Below are 19,673 nucleotides of genomic sequence, written 5' to 3' on the forward strand. Positions count from 1 at the left end.
AATGAGTGGGATTTGTGTTTCTGGTGAGATGTCAGGAAATAGCTCTGAAAATGCACTGCTGAGAGGCTTCCCAGCAAGCTTTAACTATTCCCTCACCTGGGCAGATTGCTGCGATGAATTCCTCAGGCGTGACGCAGCAAAGAGCTGCTCTGGAGCTGCCTCAGCTCTCCTGGCAAATCCAGGCGTGGGCTCAGAGAGGAGAGTGCAGGGCAGTACCTGGGAACCTGGGAAGATCAGGCAGAAGCGCTGGCAGTAGCTGACTCAGCTCACCGTGTGGGCTGACATATGTAAATTGCCATATACATTTGTAAATGTTTTGGTATGCCTGAGCAAGCCAGTATCTGAAAGTAATTTTGTTCTCTTGGGAGGCAAGACAGGGAGCCCGCAAAGAGAATAAATCCAAATGGACCACATATATGACTCTTGATGGGGTTTGTTCAGTTGGCTGAGACCTGTGTATGGATGTGAATTTGCAATTTGAATTGCCTGGATTTGGTTTTGCTTACCTCACTTATAAAGTGACTCTGACTAAATTGAAGTAAGATCACTCCAGTCTTGAAGCAGACTTGTATGCTGGCATAAAACATACTTTAGTGGGTTGTGCAATGCAGAATCCCTGCTCTGCAGTCTCTTTTAGTGTTTCTTTTTCTCTCAGTGCCTCTGTACTTTTTAATGTCAACACACTGTTACTGTCCATGCTATTTTGTGAGACATGATGTCCTAAGGGGAGGTGAGGGTCATTTCTCTTACTAATGTTTGCCACTTTTGGGAACAGAGTGCAGTCTCACCCCTTTACACATTAGGAGATGAAAAATGACTTTTTTGGTTGACATTGCAAGGAGGATAGTAGAGGCAGAATGCAGCACAGCCATGGTGTGGACCAGCTCCTGCAAAAAAAATGCAACGGGCTGGTTAGTGCCAACGAGTGGTCCAGCACCAGCACAAGCTATTCCTTGGCTGCAGCCTGACTGCAGGCTGGTCTGGGATCACATCCCACCAAACTCTGTCACAGCTCTGCTGGCAAGATACACTTTCCCGTTGGTGTTTGACGACAGTCCATGACAGGATTATAAAGAGCTGCTGCACCTACAGGCAAAGAAATGCCACAGGTCCTAGATTGCTGCAAATCACATTTATGCTTGTGAAGCCCGTCTCATCCAAAGGCTTCAACTGGATTAGTTATTTTTAAACTCCACAGAAGGAGTGTTAAAAATGTGCTTTTTCATGCAACCAGCCTTAAAAAAAATCTATGCTTTATGTTCTGAGGTGTTTTCTCATAATTTCCCCATCCCTTTGCTGCCTACACCCTGACAGTGTATGAAAATTACTTTGGCGACAACACAAAGGGCTGTTTCTGCAGTTTGCTTCTTGTAAACCTTAGGATTTTGCTTTTCTCCTTTGCTCCTTTGCTGAAACTCCAGTAGCCATTTAAGATTTTGATACCTGATTTGAGAGAGAATTACAGCTCCTTTATGTACCTGTTACATCCCCATACGGAGCCACTGGCTGGTATTTACTGGTATATTATTAATAGCTGACAGTGGAGAGCCAAATGAATGTCCTCTGGTTTTAAGACAAAATCCCTTAAGGGGTGACTCTTGATGTTACATGAACTGAGTCTTTTACTCATGCAGGACAAACCTTATCAGCTACTGCAGCTTTTAGAAAGTGTTGCTGTTGTGTTTGTTAATGGGTCTGGCTGAAATCCAGTGCTTGGGGCTTTGGGGGCTGCCAACACCTTGCCCACAGGCAGGTGCTGTGGTCAGCCACAGATCCCCTTCCTGGCTCCTATGGGATGCACTCATGGATGCTGAGTTGTGCCTAAAGCCAACCTGGCTAAGCAGAGTGCCACTCACAAGGGGCTTTTGTAATCCAAGATCATAAGGGCAGGGAGAAGAAACCTGCACCCCCTACTTCTTTCCTGATGTGAATACAGATTAATTTAAAGCAGATGAGGTGTCTCTGACATGCTGCAGGCAGTGAACCCCAATCCATGGCTCCTGCTAAGGGGAAAACCTCCTCAAACAAGCAGAGGCAGGCTTTGTCTGAGCTTGAGACCATGAGCTTCTGCTCCCTGTGTTTTTCATCCTCTAATTTATTCCATGTCTCCCTTTCTGCCCTCAAGCCAAGCTTCCAGGTCACAGATAAGCAGCCAAGAGGGGTCTCCCTGTCCTGGGGGAACAACACATCAGGGACAAGGTCTCTCTCCTGGCTTTCCCTGCTATGCAGAAGAAGGGTTGGCTCTGTCCTCATGTCCTGCCCAGCTGGCACAGGGGATGGGCTGTCGGGGACAAGCAGACAAATTACCTCTGCCCCCCTTGGCTGAAACTCCTGGCTCAGCTTCAGAGGGCTTTTCTTACCACCTTATCAGAGCAGCTGAAATTCCAGCTAAACAAAACCCAGCCACAGACTTATTCAAAACATTTATTAGTGTTTAAGGAAAATAATAGTGTGAAAGGTACAGAGCTTTGTCTAAAGCCATATGCATTTTCTTTATTTACAGGCTTATTTGGCTGCAAATTCTACATGAGATAAAACTAGTATGTTTTTCTCCCAGAGATTTGGAATTAAGGACAGTTTGTCTTTTTTTTAAATTTTATTTTATTTTTTTTCTCCTTGTAGTTCAGCACTCTAAGTTAGGACAGCATTTTCCAGGGTTGACTGCTATCTTTTTCCAGTAGGCGTTTTGCTTCTCGCAGTATTTTCATTCCAGAACAAGACTCATTCCAGATGCAAAGCATAAAGGAAACATTCATACCTTGGCTTTTAAGCTAAACCTCCTTCATGAACAGCAAGTTCATAAGGAATGTTAATTAAAGCATCATACAGTATCTAAATGGACTTTTTTCTTTTTTTATAAAGAATTAAGGCTATGTAGATGTCACAATAAAATAAATCTCAGGTAAAACGCACCCTATCTGTTAGATATGAAAGAAGGTTTAACAATAAATAAATGATTTATGCTGTCAATAACATTATGGAACTGTATAAAACTATATTTACGCAGTTTTAAACATAAAAAACCCATACTAGTGGCATGAATATATACAACACAGGTCATGACATACGTTTAAATTATCATAGCCATCAGTGTTCTTTTTTAAATGGGGACACTATAATAAATAGAAATGTTAAATATTTACAATAATAGCATATGTGGAATCAGTAGATGAACACATAAAATCTTCACACACAGAGGAAAAAAAATGATGCCTTATACAAAAATCCCTCCCCCCCCCGCCCACCCAAATTTTCATTGACTAAACAAGGGGAATATACAATTTTCCCCACAGAACCAATGAATACAAATAAAACTGTATGCATGCTGAGGTGATATGTTGACTGAGACATTCATGTAGATCTCTATGTTTGGTTCCCATTGATGAATCAGACCTCTAATGACAGAGGGATCTTATTTTAGTTCAATGCAAGAACATTGCACTGGTAGCAAGTTGTGTTTCTGGTTTGCATGTGTTTTCCTTTTTTTTTTTTAGGTTTTTTTGTGCTAAAATGCTTGGATTGTCTTTTTGGTTTGAGCTTGTTCTTCATGGTGGCTCTGTGCCACCAAGGGGAGAGGATGCTCACAGGAAACCCATGGAGGCACACGCTGAAAACCTTCTTAGGGTACCACCAGTAGCCACCTTTTGGAGCATAAGAGGTGGCTACGAGTCAGACCCAAACCAACCTTCCCAAGCTTTTCCATGGGACAGCCTGGGTGCCCCAGGGGTGGCAGAGCTGTCACCAGCCCAGAGGGGCAGCTGCCACACTCACAGCCACATCACCATGGACTTCGCTGCTATGGCATTTGGCCTGATCCCACCTCTTCCCACTTAAAAATTTTATCACAGAACTTAGCTAAAATCAGGCAGGATCAAGGTCATGTCTTTAAGCAAAGACCTGGTGACCGCAGAGACACACCTTTTCAACTTAACTGTCCTCTCTTGCTTCCTACATGGTTGCTGTTATAAGCAGTGCCTCAACTTCTGCGGGTGGATCCATGCATTAAACCTTGAATGCAGCCGAGCCATGTTCACTCAGCAGTAACTAAAATCTGAGTTGGAAATTGTAGCCAAATTCCAACACCCTCTACTGCTTATGCAGCTCCTTCCCACCATGCGACAAGACGTACGTTAGTTCGCTGGGTACGTTCTGTCTCTGCTGAACTGCCTTCCTGCCCCCACAGCTTTCCTCCCAAACTTTCTAAATGAGAAGGCTCAAATCCCTGGTGTGATTCCCACTTTCTAAGAAAACTCACTTTTTCTCTTGGGGAAGCTGAGAGCTCACCCTTCTGTCCCCGTGGATGCTGTAACCTCGATTTCCAGTACAATATCTGGGGATATAGGATTGCAGAGCTGCAACCTGAGAATTACAATTGCATAGGGGGTAGGAGAGATATGGCCAAACACCTCATTCACACTTGAAACTGCTTAAATACAATAAGCTCTTGACACTCTTCATTTTCCCTAACTCACTCTGTGGAGACTGGTGGTCATTATCTGCACAACAATTAAAAAACCCAAGCCAATCCACTCTCCTTATCTTTGGCATTTGGATAAACCATAGCTATAGGCAGGTTAGAGTGGGGCTCCACATCTCAGCAAACCACACCATGCTACTGCTAAGGAGAGACAGATTTCTGATGGGCCTTTTACACAGCCCTACAGAAGAACTAAATATATGGGGTCCTTCACTGTCTGAGCCCACACCCATCCCTTTAAGCTTGGGCTGTCTATAAGGGTGGAAGACCTGTATCACTGAGGGGCAGATCTAAGCAGAGAACATGCAAAGGGCTTTTAGAGGTCCACGAGAATACTTTTGGGGGTCCTCCACACTGTGCAAGTCTTTAACAGTCACACTGCCTTGTCTGGAAGGTGACTACTTGCCTTTGATGCGCTGAAGGGACTGGACTGTGATCAGCAAGTGTCAAGTTATGCAGTGGTTCAAAACAAACAAGGGGGCACTTAAACCAGGCAGCATCACCCAGGTGGGAACAATGGCTCAGAAGTTAGTTAAGAGAAAGTGGTGGAGCTCCAGACCATGCGGTTTCTGTGCAAGAGATGGGGCAGCTGCTTCATTAGAGCGCTTCACATAGAGAGCCTTGAGCTCTTGCATTCTCAGCCACAAGGAGAAACCAAATCCCCTTGGAATTCAGCCATCTGCTGTGAGGCTGTGCCCTAGACCTTTGGAGGTGCTAAGCCACAAGCAGCCACATGCAGTCTGGCAGAGCCCTCCTGGAACAGTCTCCCCAGCCAAGGAGACCAAGGGAAAAAAACAAAACAAACCCCAAAACCAACCCAACAATCCCCAAACAAGATCCTAAATTTCAGATTAGTCCGTTTCATAAAAAAGGGGAAAAGAATTTAGTTGGAGACATTTTGCCACGTTTGGTGGCTGCTCAAGTGTCGAGTTTGCTGGATTGATAACCCATTGCCACTGCTCTCCCTTTGCTACTATATACACTGTTGCCGAGGTCCGTATATATCTTGCAATGCCCTGTGCTTGACCTCTGAATGGGAAATGCTTTGGAATGTCCATAGACGGGAAGATGGAACTCAGGAGGATTCCGGTGGAGGGGAAGATGGGGGGAAGGGGGAGCTGGTGCCTTTTTTCACCTCCGGATGTCGGAGAAGTCGGACAGTTCATCTGCCCGGTCCACGATTCCTTGTGCCCCTTTAGGACCATGGCCCCCAGCTTTCACCCGGGCATGGGCATTCACGTGCCCCTTGGTACCTCTCTCTCCTTTGGATGCTCGTGAGCTCTCCCTGTGGTCGGGGTCAGAGTGGGCCAGCATGTCCCCACGGCCAGCACTGCCTTTGGTAGCTTCACCTGCCTTCTTCTCAGCACTCAGGGTGGGGTCACCGTGCACAGCCGAGGTGCAGAAGCTCAGGATGGAGCACAGACTTCCCCAGTTCTGTTCACACTGGGCCTGGACGCTTCTTGTTATTGCCTTTTTCACCTCCTCACCACAGGTGAGCAGGATATTCACTAGGTCAACATAGGGCCTAAAGGTAAACAGGGAGAGGAGAGTTAAAAAACAAAGAAAGTGGGGAAAAGGTTCTACAGCCTCTTTGCCTCACCTTCCCCTGGGCACAGCGCCCTGCCACCCACTGACTAGGCAGCCTTGGAGAGCAATTCTGCAGCACATTTATTACGTGATATACTGATTGGCCATTTCACTGTAGGCAATGCACACAGTGGCATCCTGTCAAGAGCTTCACTGGATCTGCCTTGATTGCTCTCCCCCTGGAGAACTGGAATGTTCACCAGAGGAACACATGAGGTCTCCATGCTTGGCAAATGGAAGAACTGCTTCCTCACACTTTCTGCCTCTGTCTCTTTCCATACCCTTTCATCTTTATTAGTCAAGACATGACACAGGAAACTTGCTCATGCTCAGAGCCCATCAGCTTCATTAAGCAGGTTGTTACCTCCATGTGAATGGCAGGTTCAGAGCACTCACCAGCCACCAGTCTGCGAGGGAGGCCCTGCTCACCTCTACGAAAGTAACACTTAGCTAGAGGTTCTTTGGCTTTTCTCATCATCTCTGAAGCACTGGGCATTGATCTCCACCACAGGCAAGATCCTATCTGAACGCGGGGTCTGACTGCACAGAGCTCAGACACATGGAAATTCACTTTACTGGTACTTTTTCTTCCCACATCAAGGTTTTTTTCTTCATTTCCTTTCAGAGTTAAGTACAGTTTTCACTATACACCTTTTCCCAACCAAACAAGCTGGCTAAATATCCTTTGTGCTTCCCATCCATCCCTGTGAGTCCGCACAGCACAAGCAGCCCAAGCACAGGCACTTCGGCTTCCTCAGCCACGGGTCACTGAGTGCAGCAATTTTAAAATACTTGTGGTCACACGTTTTGTGGGTCAATATTGATGTTGTCTATTGACATAACCGCTCAGCTGCTTGCAGGCCTAGAAGGACGTGCTTAAAAACCTTCCACGGTAGGAACCATCCCCAGCACAAGTGGAACACTGACTGGGGTCAGGACTCATGACTGTGTGGGGTGGTGGGGGTGCACCTTCTGGGCACACCATCCAACAGCTCTGGTGGCTGTCAAAAGCCTGAATCTCTTCTCATTAACTATGTCAGAAAAGACAAGGAAAACCAACAGATTATGATCAGCATCTCACACTACCCAACTGCTTAAACGAATTCTGAATTGCTAATCTTGGAGAGCCACCTATTCCCCTATCTCAAAATATTTCCCATGGTTGGATTGTTCCTGCTGTTTAAAAAAAAAGTTACTTGGAATGCAGCAGTGGCCAATCTGCCAAGGTCTGTCACCACTTCCACCACAGCAAATCAGCCTGACCCCCACCCCACCCCAGCTGACTCAGGCGGCGCCTTCACCACCCCAGTCACGTTCTGCAGCACTCATCAGGAGACCAAGTCAGAACAAAATAGTCAGAGAACAAGTCTGAGAGCTGCTGCTTGCTTCTCTGCTCTGAGTTTTTGTTTTAAATGCAAAACAGAGGAGCAAACTGAGCATGTAGCATAGTTCTTCAAATTGGGCATAACCTTTACAAAAATCTTTATATGAAAAAAAAGTCACTGGTATGACTAAAAAGTGGCTCAGCTGCCAAGTATTTCAGGTATTCAGAGCCTGCCACAGTCGTGAGGATTAATACTGACCCATTTCTCCTTCCCTGTTTTACTTTCTGCAGTTCATCTGGCCTGACCATAGTACCTGAACTGAGCACAAGGCTGTAAGTCAGCAGACGTGATTTTATTTCCAGCTCTGCCACACTTGCCTATTGATCTTGAACAAGTTCCTTAGTTCAAGAGCTTCAGAGATGGCCTCTAAATTTAGGGGAGGGGAGGAGGCTGGCTGGTTCTATTTGGGGAGTCCCACATAGGAGAGCTGAGCTCTGACTCCCTGAGATGCTGAAGTGTAGGATGCACTAAATGAGATCATGCAAATTATAGGTGTTCACTGAATGACCCATCTCTTCTCAAACCAACAACCCCCCAGTTAAGCTCCCCAGAAATAAGCAGCTGCCTTTGCACATTCCTGCTTTAGCCTGTTCAAAAAATAAGGATAACTTACTCTCCTTTGGGCAGGCTTCTGGCTGCCATAGTTCTTTTCATCCCCAAATGATGGGGGGGTTAATTGGTGCCAAGTGCCCAATTTATAACCTGGGCAGTGCCCAGAGAGGTGCTGCTGTGCAGGATGGAGCTTTGCTTTCCCTCTCCACCAGCCAGTGGAATGCTGCCCATTGCCTTGGGCACAGCAGACCTGACAAGGCCAGGCTCTGCCACCAGCCATGCCTTTGATCCCAGCCTCAGGAATGCCCATGGAAAGGGCCTTGCTTTCAGGCCACCAGGACTGGCCTGCACAAACCACAGCATGTATTTATGCGAGTAAACTGGCGCTGAAGCATTTCTCTGCAACTGCAGCTTAAGTATTAGGGGGATGGTTTTCAACAGCAAGTACAGGAATCAGAGCACAGTTCCTTTGGATATTGATAAAAACGCAAGGCTAGAGTTCCAAAAGAAATGATTCTGTAAAAAGATTTGGCTGTCATGACTGTTGAGATTCGGAGTTTCTGCGTTAATATCAAGGCACAGAGGTGTGGTAGGAAGATGCTCTAAGGTTAAGCCTGATGCCAGGCTGTGGCTCAGACTTCTTTAGGAGTGAGATGTTCACCTGCAAGAAAAACAGGCTCTTATTTTTGCATTTGTGCACAAAGAGTCAGTATAAACAGCTTGTGCCTGGTTTGTTGCTGTCATGTAGCAGCTTTGATCAATTCCAAATAGGATTCGTGCCTGCCATTCCTTGGAGGACAGCTGTGTTCCCAGTCAGAGAAATGAAGTCCTCAAAACCTGACTTGTGCCTTCATTTTGTACATCTCCATGTATTATTAAAAAGCATCTGAGATTAATAAAGAATAAAATGAATGGGAGATTACCTGGGGGACTGGAGCTCTTTCAGGGACAATTAACTACAAGACATTTGAAAGTATGTATTTAAAGAAGAAATTATCATCTTGCTGACAGCTTTGCATAAACCTTCTTCCCCCTTTCTCTAGCTGTCATCTTTAATAGGATACTGGGGTCAAGAATGATGTCTTTGAGCTCAGAAAGCAAAGAGTCATTGTGAGATGCTTCTGGAAATGGCAGATGCTGACAGTGTCAAAGGACTAAGAGGACAGTCAACTTCAACCCATTTCATCTCCTTCCACAGTCACATCTAGCCCTTTGTACACAAACTATTCTTCAAGGGCCCCTACAAAGAAAGCATTACCTCGGTCTTAATACATGGGAAAACAAGACGTGCTTAAGGCCAGAAGGAGGTGAAACAGCCCATTGGCACCACTGCACTCCTGGAAGGAGCTCCCACGCTCTGACTGCACCAGCACGGAGGCACTTACTCATGCTGCAGCAGGTCTTTGAAGTGAATCATCTCCACAATGACCTGGACGTTCTCCTTGGCAGCAGAGCAGAGGTCATGCTTCAGGTAGCACTCCCGCTGTAACTGGAACACCATCTCTTTAATGGCAGGGCACTTACGGCTGATGCAGCTGAATTTATGCCTCAAGGCATGAGCCTTACACTTCAGAGCGTCTTTAATGAAGGATTTTCCCTGAGAAGAAAAGAAATGGAATAGGTCTGTATTTTTGTCCATTAAGCACAGCAGCTGATTTATGTCCAGCCAGCTGCTCCTCTGCAGGACAATGTCAAGGGTTATTACAGTGCTAAGGGTATCACTTAATGGCTTTTCACTCTCTGCTCCTTGTTTCTCTCCCTTTAAAGACCATGCCAAGTTACCCAGCTTTGCTATCCCAGTGGACTTGAAACACCCAAGGCTTCCTCACTGGTACTGCCCCACAATAGCTCATTTCCCAATGAGGGAAAGAGCAAAAGTAAGCACCTTAAAGTAACTCAGTGCTGGAGTTACTGGATTAATTTGCTTCCAGGATGGTAGAACAGCAGGTTCATACAAAGGAGAGGGCATCCTGCCATGGCTGAGGTTATCGGGACCACAAGCAGATACCCATTCAGTAATTACAAATTAGGTTTTCTTAATTTTAAAATTAGTTCACAAACTCATAGACATGTATACACAATCCATATGCACCTGCCCCATTTTCCAGCTGTCAGTATTTTCTCTACTACCACCCAGAGAGGCTCAAGTCAGCATTACCAATAATCCTCCAGTGTCTTTATGTCTGCTGCAAGAAATTGTGAGATTAAATCAAGAAACTAAAAAAGTAAGGTGGAAAGCTGCTTTAGCAGCATCTCTTTAACCAATATTTGTGATTCATTCATTCAGTTGCTTAGGGGACACCAAACCCATCCCTTCCTTTCCTCTTTGCCATCTCACACTGCAGCTGCCATTTATGTGACTGCTCTGCTCAGATTCCCCTTTGCTGAGCAATAGGCCCATGGAAACCTCCTGCACTGCCTCCAGCTCTTCATCAGCTTCAGGCTGTTTTAAACAGGTGCTTCATGATGGCCAAATCCTTGTTCCCCTTTATCCCACCAGTACACTGCCACTAAGATTTACCCAGACCAACAAGCAGACATTGTCCCCAAATTGTTTCACACCAGAAATGTTTCTTGCTGATCAGAGCTGCTTCAGTCATCATTCCCTTTCTGTTCCCCATACCAAAGGCACTTACTTGCCCTTCCCTTAAGTAACAAACACGCACAGCACAGTAGGCAATAAGGATGAGAAAGACAATTCTTACATAAACCAAACCTGACACCAATTCTCAGGTTTCAGAGCAGAGAACAGAAAATGGCCATTTAATGTAACCTGAAATAACTGCAGATAATACAAAGAGGAACTGTGAAAAGCCATGTCATAGCAGAGGCTAAAGCCACCTCCATATTAAATAAAGCTCCATGAGTTTAAGTCTTCTGCACTGCCTGGATGTGAAATGGGCTGTATTTGATGAGCAGTACCTGGGGATCAGGTATCAATGGCTACACTCAGCCTCCCTAGGCACCTTTCCCCCCCCTTCCAACAGGACTTACTTCTTTGTTCAACTCTGTTCACTGACAGAATATTGTGCAAAAAGAAATGAGTGTTTTCTGGAAGCCACTTGGAAATCAAGTTCAAGGTTTTCAGATACCCACAAAAGCAGCAATTCCCACTTTAATGATTAGCCAAACCCTCTGTACATCCTTCAACATTTGAGCCTAAAATTCCAGCACTTTCCTACAGAGTGATCCCCCATCCCTCACAGGTTGGGCTGGATACAGAAGACAGCTCTACTTTGTACCATGCTTTTAATAGTGCCATGTAGCTGATGCTTTTAGTCAAGTTATACTGTAAACTGCCTGGTCAAGCCAAATGCCACTGGCCCGTCGGAATGTTCCCTTCCCTCCACACTGAAATGGGAGAGTAAGTTTACAAGACATAATAACAGGATGTCTCAAGGATGCATAAATGATCTGGGGAGAAAATGAAGGAGACAAACTTAATACCACATACCATCTAAGTAACGTATTTTAACATCAGTACTTGAACCAAGGGCTTATTTGAGTACAGCAGCTTTAGGAGGTTGCCTGGACTGGTTGTGTGCAAGTCTTGAGAACCAACTTTAATAACTGCATCTTGGGAAGTGTTGTGATAAGTCTAAATGAACAGGGAGCCCAAGCTGTGTTTCAGAATCAGCTTTGAACAAACATGGCGTAGAAGCTTAAGCTGCCCAGTGTCTCTAAAAACCATGTTTGGCTACACTAGTGTTCTGCTGCAGTTATCCTGGGTACAGTAGGTGGAAGAGATCCAGACAGCCTGTCTTCTGGGGCAGGTTGCACACAGCTGCTCTATTACTGTCCTGAGGTCCCAGTTCTGGACCTTTCAACAGAAAAATTCTTACTGAATCAGTAAATGATGGCAGAAATAGACTTGTTCTGAAATGGTAATTTTTTTTGCAAAGATGTGTTAAGGAAGTAAAATACAGGCCAAGCGCATGTTAGAAGCGAGCAGATACATAGAATATTTCACCATGTTACCTGGGCATCGAATTTTCCAGCGTTGTGCAGGAATGTCATGCAGATCTCGTGTAAACCTCGGATCTCGCAAGAATTGTTTTCAAAGCATTCAAACACTCCACATCCCACATCACCAGCATTTACCAGGCAGTGCTGGATTTCAGCTAAAATGAGTATTGGTTAGAGTTAATTGGAAGAACTGTTCATAGAAACTGGTGGTGGGTAGGGAAGAGGGAGTTACTTTGCTACCAACATGAGTCTGAAAGAAAAATGTGTGACAACAATTAATTGTACCTGCAGCATGCCCACGTTTTGCAGAACTTAGGCCAAAACTTGGGTGTATTATGTTATGAAAGTGATATCCAAGAAGCAAATGTCAAATGCACTACGCTTAGATCAAGCAATTTCACTTGAGAACTGTCTAATGCTCTTGTATTCCTCAGGAGCAAAGGACAGGCATTATTTTTGCTGTCCGACTTCTACATGGTCCCCCATAATCTTCAAGTGCCAAAATGAGAAGCCCAAAACCCAGCCAGCCAAAATTTTTCATTTTTGGTATTTTGAGCTGGTTTCTGGCCATTTAGCACAATGTTTTACCTGTCAGGATGACTGTCAGAACTCACACTGATACATAAAGCCCTTTGGACTGAATGTTGTATAAAACTGCAAATATATGCTCACCTATGCAGAAATCAATAGAAAAATATATATATTTATGCATGTAGTACATAAAACAGACAAACTGGAGCTAGTGGATATGTATGTATTTATTCTGCCCTTTCAGATGTTATGTAATACTGTAAAAAAAGCTGTCTAATACTCACTCTCAAAAAAACCCACCAACCCAAAAATCTAATTCTTAACACGACAGCTTCTGGTCCTTTAAAAAAAATGGATGTATACTACTGCCAGAGGGAAGGTGGTTGCTGAATAAGCCTGGGGATAAAGTTAAACAGGGGCAGCTTTTAGACCAGAACTGAGGATGCTAAGAATTCCTTTACTCTGTGCCCTGTGGTACCTTTAATTAAAGTTCGCCCTTGGGAGCCAGCCTAATCCCCCTCGAAACCGCAGCGTGTTTCTGCCATCCCCAGCCTCCCCCTCTGCCATGCGGTCCATTTGCAAGTCTTTACAGCAACTTTCGGTCTAATTTCAACCCGCTGCAAGGCAGAAAGGAGCCGGGGATGAAAACGCGGAGGCTGCTGAAGTTCACACGACCCACCCTCCAGCTCAAAATGCACTGCCGCTGCTTTTTTCTTCCTTTTCCTTTTTGTCCGTTCTACCTGCCCCGAAGTGCATCCGGGGGTGGCACAGGGGAGCCCCGGGGTGGGGCTCCGGGAATCGTCTGAGCTGCGGGCAACAAGCTGCGCAAACCCATTCGCCCCGGGGAGGGGGAAAGGGGCACTGGAGCCCTTTGTGGGGCGCGGACCGGGCGCTGCCGGGGCCGGGAGCGCGGCTCTGGTGCTTGTGTTGGCATCCGGATGCAAACCCTTTGCCGGATCACATGTCCTGGCTCCAGCGTGCTGAGAACTGCACAGTGCCGTGATTCACATGTGGCAGTCCCTAATGGGCATTCGTGCATTCCTGCTCGTGTGTGTTTAAACACGTCTCGCAGCACTGAGAGTGTTAAAAAAAAAAAAAGGGAAGGGGGGGAGTGAAGACGGGGGGAAGGGAAGAGTCTGGATCCCGCGCTCTCTCTGTGCACTGCTGGGAAGCGATCCAGCGAAGTGCACGCCTCAGCTCTCTTTTTCTAGGCAGATAATACCCGGGGGAGGGAGCGCGGCGGGCGGCAGAGGAGGAGAGAAACCCCCGGCCCGTTGCATCATTGCACGGCTCCCTACGGCGAGGGCACAGCTCCAGTCATTCCAGCTGCTTCCCGTCCCTCCCGGCTGCCCCCAGCCCTCGACCCGCTTTCAAACGCTGCGCCGAGAAACTTTCTCCTCCCCGGCGCAGCATCTCCGCAGGGCTCGGGCCGCGGCTGTGCGCGGGCAACACGTGCTTGGCAGAGCCGCGCTTTGGAGGTAATTAGGAGCGAGCTCTGATTTCCTCTGGTGATTTACGCCTGACAGTCGCGCACCGAAATAAAACGCCCGTCGTAACTCGACGCGGCCGCAGCGGCGAGGGGAGGGGGCCGCGCACAGCCCGCCCCGGTCCCCCCGCAGCCCGTACCTGTGTTCTGCAGGGACAGGCGCCCCTTCTGCTGCGGGGTCCTGTCCTGCGGCCCCTCCGGCGGGTGCGTGGCCTCAGTGCCCGCGGCCGCCCGGGCGCTGGCCAGCAGCAGGGCCGTGGCCAGCAGCAGCAGCGCCGGGGCCACCAGCTTTCCGCCGAGCTCCGCGCACATGGTCGCGCTTTCCCCGCGCCGCCGCCGCGTCCTCCCCCGCCGGGTGCCGCACCCGGGCCCAGCGCGCTCCTCGCCGCGGCCCCGAGACCCGCATGTGCCCGGCGCGGCGGCGAGCACGGACTGGCGACAGCGGCGCCGGAGGGAGCCTCAAATATCCCCGCCGAGCCCCGGTGTCAGTCGCATGAGGGAGCCGAGCAGGTGTCGCTTCGCGCCGCGGCCAATGGCAGCCGCCGCCCCGCTCCGCCCGCCCGCCGGGGGCCGGCCCTGCCCCGCAGGTTGCACCGCCCCGCCCGCCCCGCCCGCGCCGCCGCGGGGGTGGGAGCGCGGGGGGCACCGGCACCGGCACCGCCCGGCGCGGGGTGCGGGGAGTTGAAATGAACAAAAAAAATTGTGCAAAAGCGGGATTTTGACAAGCGCGCTGCTTGGGAGGGAGGGAGGCGGCAGCGAGCGGCCGGTTCCCCCGCAGGCAACTTCGTGGCGCTCCCGCCGCCGCTGCCCTTGTGTTGGGAGCAGCGCGGGGTGCCCGTGCCCGGAGCCAGCGCCGGCCGTCCTGCGGCAGTGCCGCCTCATGGCAAGATTTCATCTAAAAAAAAAAGAAGGAAAAATCTCTCTCCGAAGCAGCTATTGCAACGACTTTCTTGGAAATCCTCCACTCATTTTTTTTTTTTAAATCTCCTTCCATGGGATTTTGTACCTTGCTTGCTCCGAGGGGAGTTGGGCCAAATCCATCCTTTGAGAGGGGGAAAGTGGTACCTGGGTGCAGACCCAGATGGGTGAGCAGGGACAGGCGCTGCTTTCCTGGGGGGAGAAGGCCCTTTCCCCCGCCACTGACGAAGACCATCACCCTTTCAAGCCCCCCCATCCCGAGCAACCCCCATTCAGATCTGGCTGCTGCCTTTTGTCCCGTAGCTAGAGCGGGTGTGTGTGTGTGGGGGGGAGACAACGCACGACAATGTAGGAAAATCCGTAGCAGGTGATGAGAAGTGCCGCGCTGGTTGGGGAGGGGGCGTGCGCGTCTCCCCTTGCCCTGCCGTAATGCACATCAGATGTTTCATCAGATCCCGCAGGCCCCACGCGGTCCTGTCCCCCCCTCCCCGCCCGCAGCAGCCCCCAAGCCTTCGGCAGTGCCGGACCGGGCTGTGCCGTGCCGGGGGTCCCGCGGGGCGCGGGAGTGGAGGGGGGGGGGCACAGCCAGGAATGTCTCCAGCTGCTGTTGCCGCCCGCTTCCTCACAGCTGTCAAAATGCACTTGAGGAAATCCACTCACACCTCCCTGAGCAAGGGTCTCCTCGGCGGGACGTGACACCGCGCCGCAGGACCATGGCTCCAGGGCTACGCACCAGCAGGCACGTCCTGACACCCCCTCGCAGCCCCCCGACAGCCCCCGCTCGCCTGGGCCTCCCCTGGTTTTGTCTCAAGTCGGGGGTGGGGGGGGAGGGAATTTGTGCGCTGTGCCTGAGCTGTGCGAAGTTTTATTTTTATTTTTATCGTTCTCTAGGGTCTGACATCGAAACATCTTTTTTAAGATTGAGATTCTTAACGGCGGTGCCAAGCTCGTGTGGAAATTCCCTTTTATCAACATACTGCTGCCTTCGGAACTGCAACTTGCAGCTTTTCCTCTTAGGAACTGGCTGTGCCAGTGCGGATGCCTGTGCCCCTGGGATGGGCTCTGCCCCTTTTGACAACTGAGCTATTAAAGGAATAGGTTTTTCTTCTTCATTTTTACCTCACCCGGAGTGCCTGCTGGCCCTTCTTTTGTCCTTGTTCTCTTACTATTTATACTGCTGAAGAGTTTTGCTATTTAATTGCCTTTGCTATGTCTAACTTAGCTCGACTTTAACAATTCTCATTTCCAGTGTTCAAAGACCGGGGACTGAATGAACTCAGGAGCAGAACGGAGGGAGTATGGGCAGGAGAATTTAAGAGATGGCAGTTTTCCTCTGTTGGAGAAGGTAGCAGCCAATGTACTGTTTCTAACCATCAAGTTTGTATTAGACATAAAATATATTCTTTCCCTAGTGCCTCACAAATGATGCTTTCTCCTAATGCCTTTTCCCTGTTGCCCTCGTGCAGCGAATCCTCATCAATCTTTCTGCCTCTTTTAAATATTACAATTTTGGGATGGGTTTTGCCCTTTTGACTTAAAGGGATTCTGTGCATCCTCCATGTGCCAGATCCTGTGTCCCTCCCTCTGATTGACTTCTCTACTTAGGTCTCATAATTTCTCAATGTGTCCTTCAAACCACACAGCCCTGGCTGCCCTAGTGCAGCTTGTTCTCCCTTTCAGCCTATATTGTATTAATTGTTCAAATCAAGCCTTTAACATCTTTTCCTTACCAAAACCGTGCCTAAAATAGCCCTGCTCGTGTCACTTTGGGGAAGAAATCTGCCGGCTGTCAGCACGTTGAGCTTTTCCCTTCTCCTCCTGCTCAGCACACATAGCTGGGTGGCGGGTGGCACCCAGAGCTGTAGGATTTTTCCCTGTTTTTCTGTGTCGAGGTCACTTGCCAGGGTGCTCTTGGAATTAGAGGACCTGGTCCCACTCAGCCCTTCCTTAGCAAGGCAGGAAGCTGTGCCTGCATTTTAAAGGTGAGTGCTGTCAGGGAAATGCGCGTGATCCGCAAGTCATGCTCTAGCAAATCTGGCGTCTCTTGGAGCGTGGTGTAACTCGCTCCCTGGCAGTGTGATCAACTGCCAAGGTAATTTTATAGACGTTACCAATTCCAGTGATTTAGGGGCTGGTTTCCAGGAGACTTGGGATGCCTTAGTCCCGAGGCACTGAGGCATGATCCTGCAGCTTTGCTCCCACGCAGGGAGCTTGCGTGGACACAGGCACCTGATTGCAGGATGGTGTCCGGTTGCGAGGCGTTTGATGATGTGTTGAGCAGTAACACTTCAGAGAGGATCTCAACTCCTTCCAGCAGTTTTATACCCCTGTTGGCTTTCAGGAATACACTCTGAGTTCCCTTTAGTTTACATACATGGGTTTTACTTTTTAAGAGTGTTTTATAGTTTGATTAAGACTTCATGTGATCAAGCAGTGGCTTGAGCATTTTGCAACTGCCTTTAAATGGGAAGCATTTAATTGTTTGGCGTCTTTAGGAAAATGAGCCGCTTTCATGACTATTAACAGGGCTGTGTCCCTGCAAGGCCGTTGCAGGCAGGTGAAGGCTGAGGAATGCTGTGCAAGAGGCTCCAGCACACAGGAGAGAGCGAGCACGCCCAGTTATGAAGGACAGAGAGGCTGATGACTTCAAAAGGGAAGAGGATGCTGTGGGGAAGGTGTGCCAAGGTCTGGATTCTGTGTTTTCTATCTGTGACTAAACACATTTCACAGTAGAGTTAGAGTAAGCTGTGCTGTGCAGCCCCAGCAGTGCAGTGGGATTTCATCAGACTTGAGAAAATAAGGAAGACAGGGGAATTTATTATTGCCTCTTCTCCTGGGTAATTTCCCCACCTCGGGGCTTAGTGCAAGGTGCTGACTTGCAAATGACACATCATTACGAAGCCAGCCCAGAGCTGCAAAGCCTTGCTGGGAAAGTGGTCAGGAGAGCGGAGGAAGCTGCTTCTTGGACTTGGTTCTTTCTGGTGTGGGACTTGCTTTGGGAACATGTTGATTTAATTCCCACAAGTTAGTTCTTGGATGGTGTGAATAAAGCTGCTGACAGTGACTGAAATGGGATTCGACACTGGAGAACCTGTTAGGCTCAGTAAATGTAGGTCTGTTGGGAATCTTCAAAGGGTTGTATTTTAAGCCACTTTTCCCCTCTCATCATCAATTTAGTATTTTTGTATCTCTGGTAACTAGTTTTTATGATGAGCAAGCAGAAGTTGACAATAAAGTCACAGAATGAAATGCAGGAGAAGCTAATAATGTTAAAAATTATACAGCCATTCCTTTTCTGATTGGTTGTATAAATATCAGATATTTGAGAAATGGTCTCATTGAGTTATGCACCAGGTTTAAAGGTGGTCTGGCTTCCTTGATAAAATACAAACTCTTTGAAGGATTTATAAGAATCAGATATGCTGTTGAATATTTTATTATTTAGAGCAGCAGGAAACCACTCTGAGATATTTTTAAAACAGGTGTTTATTCAAGTAATTGGTTACTTTTAATGTGGAATAAGAAAACCTGGTGCAGCTATATTGGACTTGACATAAAAGACAGGTATGTAATTTGTGAGCAGAAGAGGGTGGAATGTACACATTGTACCTGGGGAGGTATTTCAAGAAAGACAACTCCTTCAGACAAAAAGCCAAAACAACTGACACATTAGGTTGCATGCCAGAATTGCTTATTCCTCAGTTAATCAGCTGTGTAATGAGTGTCCAGAAACAATCTCTTCTGCCCAGGTAGTTTAAATTTCAAACTTCGTAAGCTTTGTGGCCATCATAAAATGGATTACATGGAAGTTGGACGAAAAACACATGTTTCTGAGAACATTTTGGTTCAAATAAAAAACCCCAAAAAACGTGGCCATGTCAGTGCCAACAATTTACTACAGAATATCTGAACCAGATGCTGTTGAACTATAATTCCAAACAATTTGCCAGAATTATGTATTTACTTTATTCTTTAAGTCAAACTAAAGTTATGTGTGTTTTTTATTACTTGTGGATATAAACAAAAATGTGATGTGATTGCAAGTAATATAAGGCAGATAATGCCCAGCAGTCAGGATTTCTGTGACTACTGCACTACCTAAAGAAAAATGGAAGTTCTGTTGCTAATTATGTGTGACAGGGTCATCAAAATGGGGCTGTTCAGATTGAGATACATCAGACTGCAGTATGCTTAGTCACCAGATAAGAGCTTTGGCCAAAATCATCTGTTTCTCCCTTTTTCTCACAGAAGTACATTTTTTCTCCCCTCAGAGGATAGGGAAGAGATCTGCAAGACATAGAGAGTTACATTGTTAGCTAAAATAATACATGGAAGGCACTCTTGTTAGGAGATACTTGTAGGCAATCTCCAACTTGCTGGTTCTTACCCAGATGAGCTGCTCTCTGATGGTTGAAATGGTAGACATTGACGTCAAAATTAACATCTTGAAAGGCTAGAATGAGTTTTAGCAGGAGTTTTTATGACATTACATGTCATTCAGGCTATAAAAACTTCTAGCTGGCACTCCACAAGCTGAAACAATCTTTAGCTACTGTCAAGAGGCTCTCAGAAAACCTCAAATAATTTCCTTGTGTGAAGTGGCTACCTCAGTCAGCTGCAGCTCAATACAGAGAAGTGCTGAACATCCTGTAACACCCATATTCCCAGGTGGACTCCAAATCAGCAGGGAGAAAAATACATCAGAAACTAGAGAAAAGAGTTTCAAGAAGAAGCTTTGATTCAGAGAATTGTTCAGTGAAGTCACCAAAAC

The 19,673-nt window shown here is 47.4% G+C and overlaps 1 protein-coding gene across 1 annotated transcript; it reads right to left on the bottom strand.

Moving 5' to 3' along the window:
- Nucleotides 1–2,410: 2,410 nt before the first annotated feature.
- STC2 (stanniocalcin 2) lies at nucleotides 2,411–14,511 on the bottom strand. Its single transcript, XM_071569837.1, has 4 exons — nucleotides 14,125–14,511; nucleotides 11,980–12,122; nucleotides 9,387–9,598; nucleotides 2,411–6,002 (listed from the first exon to the last, which is right to left on the bottom strand). Exons 1-4 carry the CDS (start codon nucleotides 14,294–14,296, stop codon nucleotides 5,609–5,611), a joined length of 921 nt encoding a protein of 306 aa, XP_071425938.1. The 5' UTR covers nucleotides 14,297–14,511; the 3' UTR covers nucleotides 2,411–5,608.
- Between the last annotated feature and the right edge of the window lie 5,162 nt (nucleotides 14,512–19,673).

The sequence above is a fragment of the Pithys albifrons genome, chromosome 15, assembly GCF_047495875.1.
Source record: "Pithys albifrons albifrons isolate INPA30051 chromosome 15, PitAlb_v1, whole genome shotgun sequence".
Classification (NCBI taxonomy): Eukaryota; Metazoa; Chordata; class Aves; order Passeriformes; family Thamnophilidae; genus Pithys; species Pithys albifrons.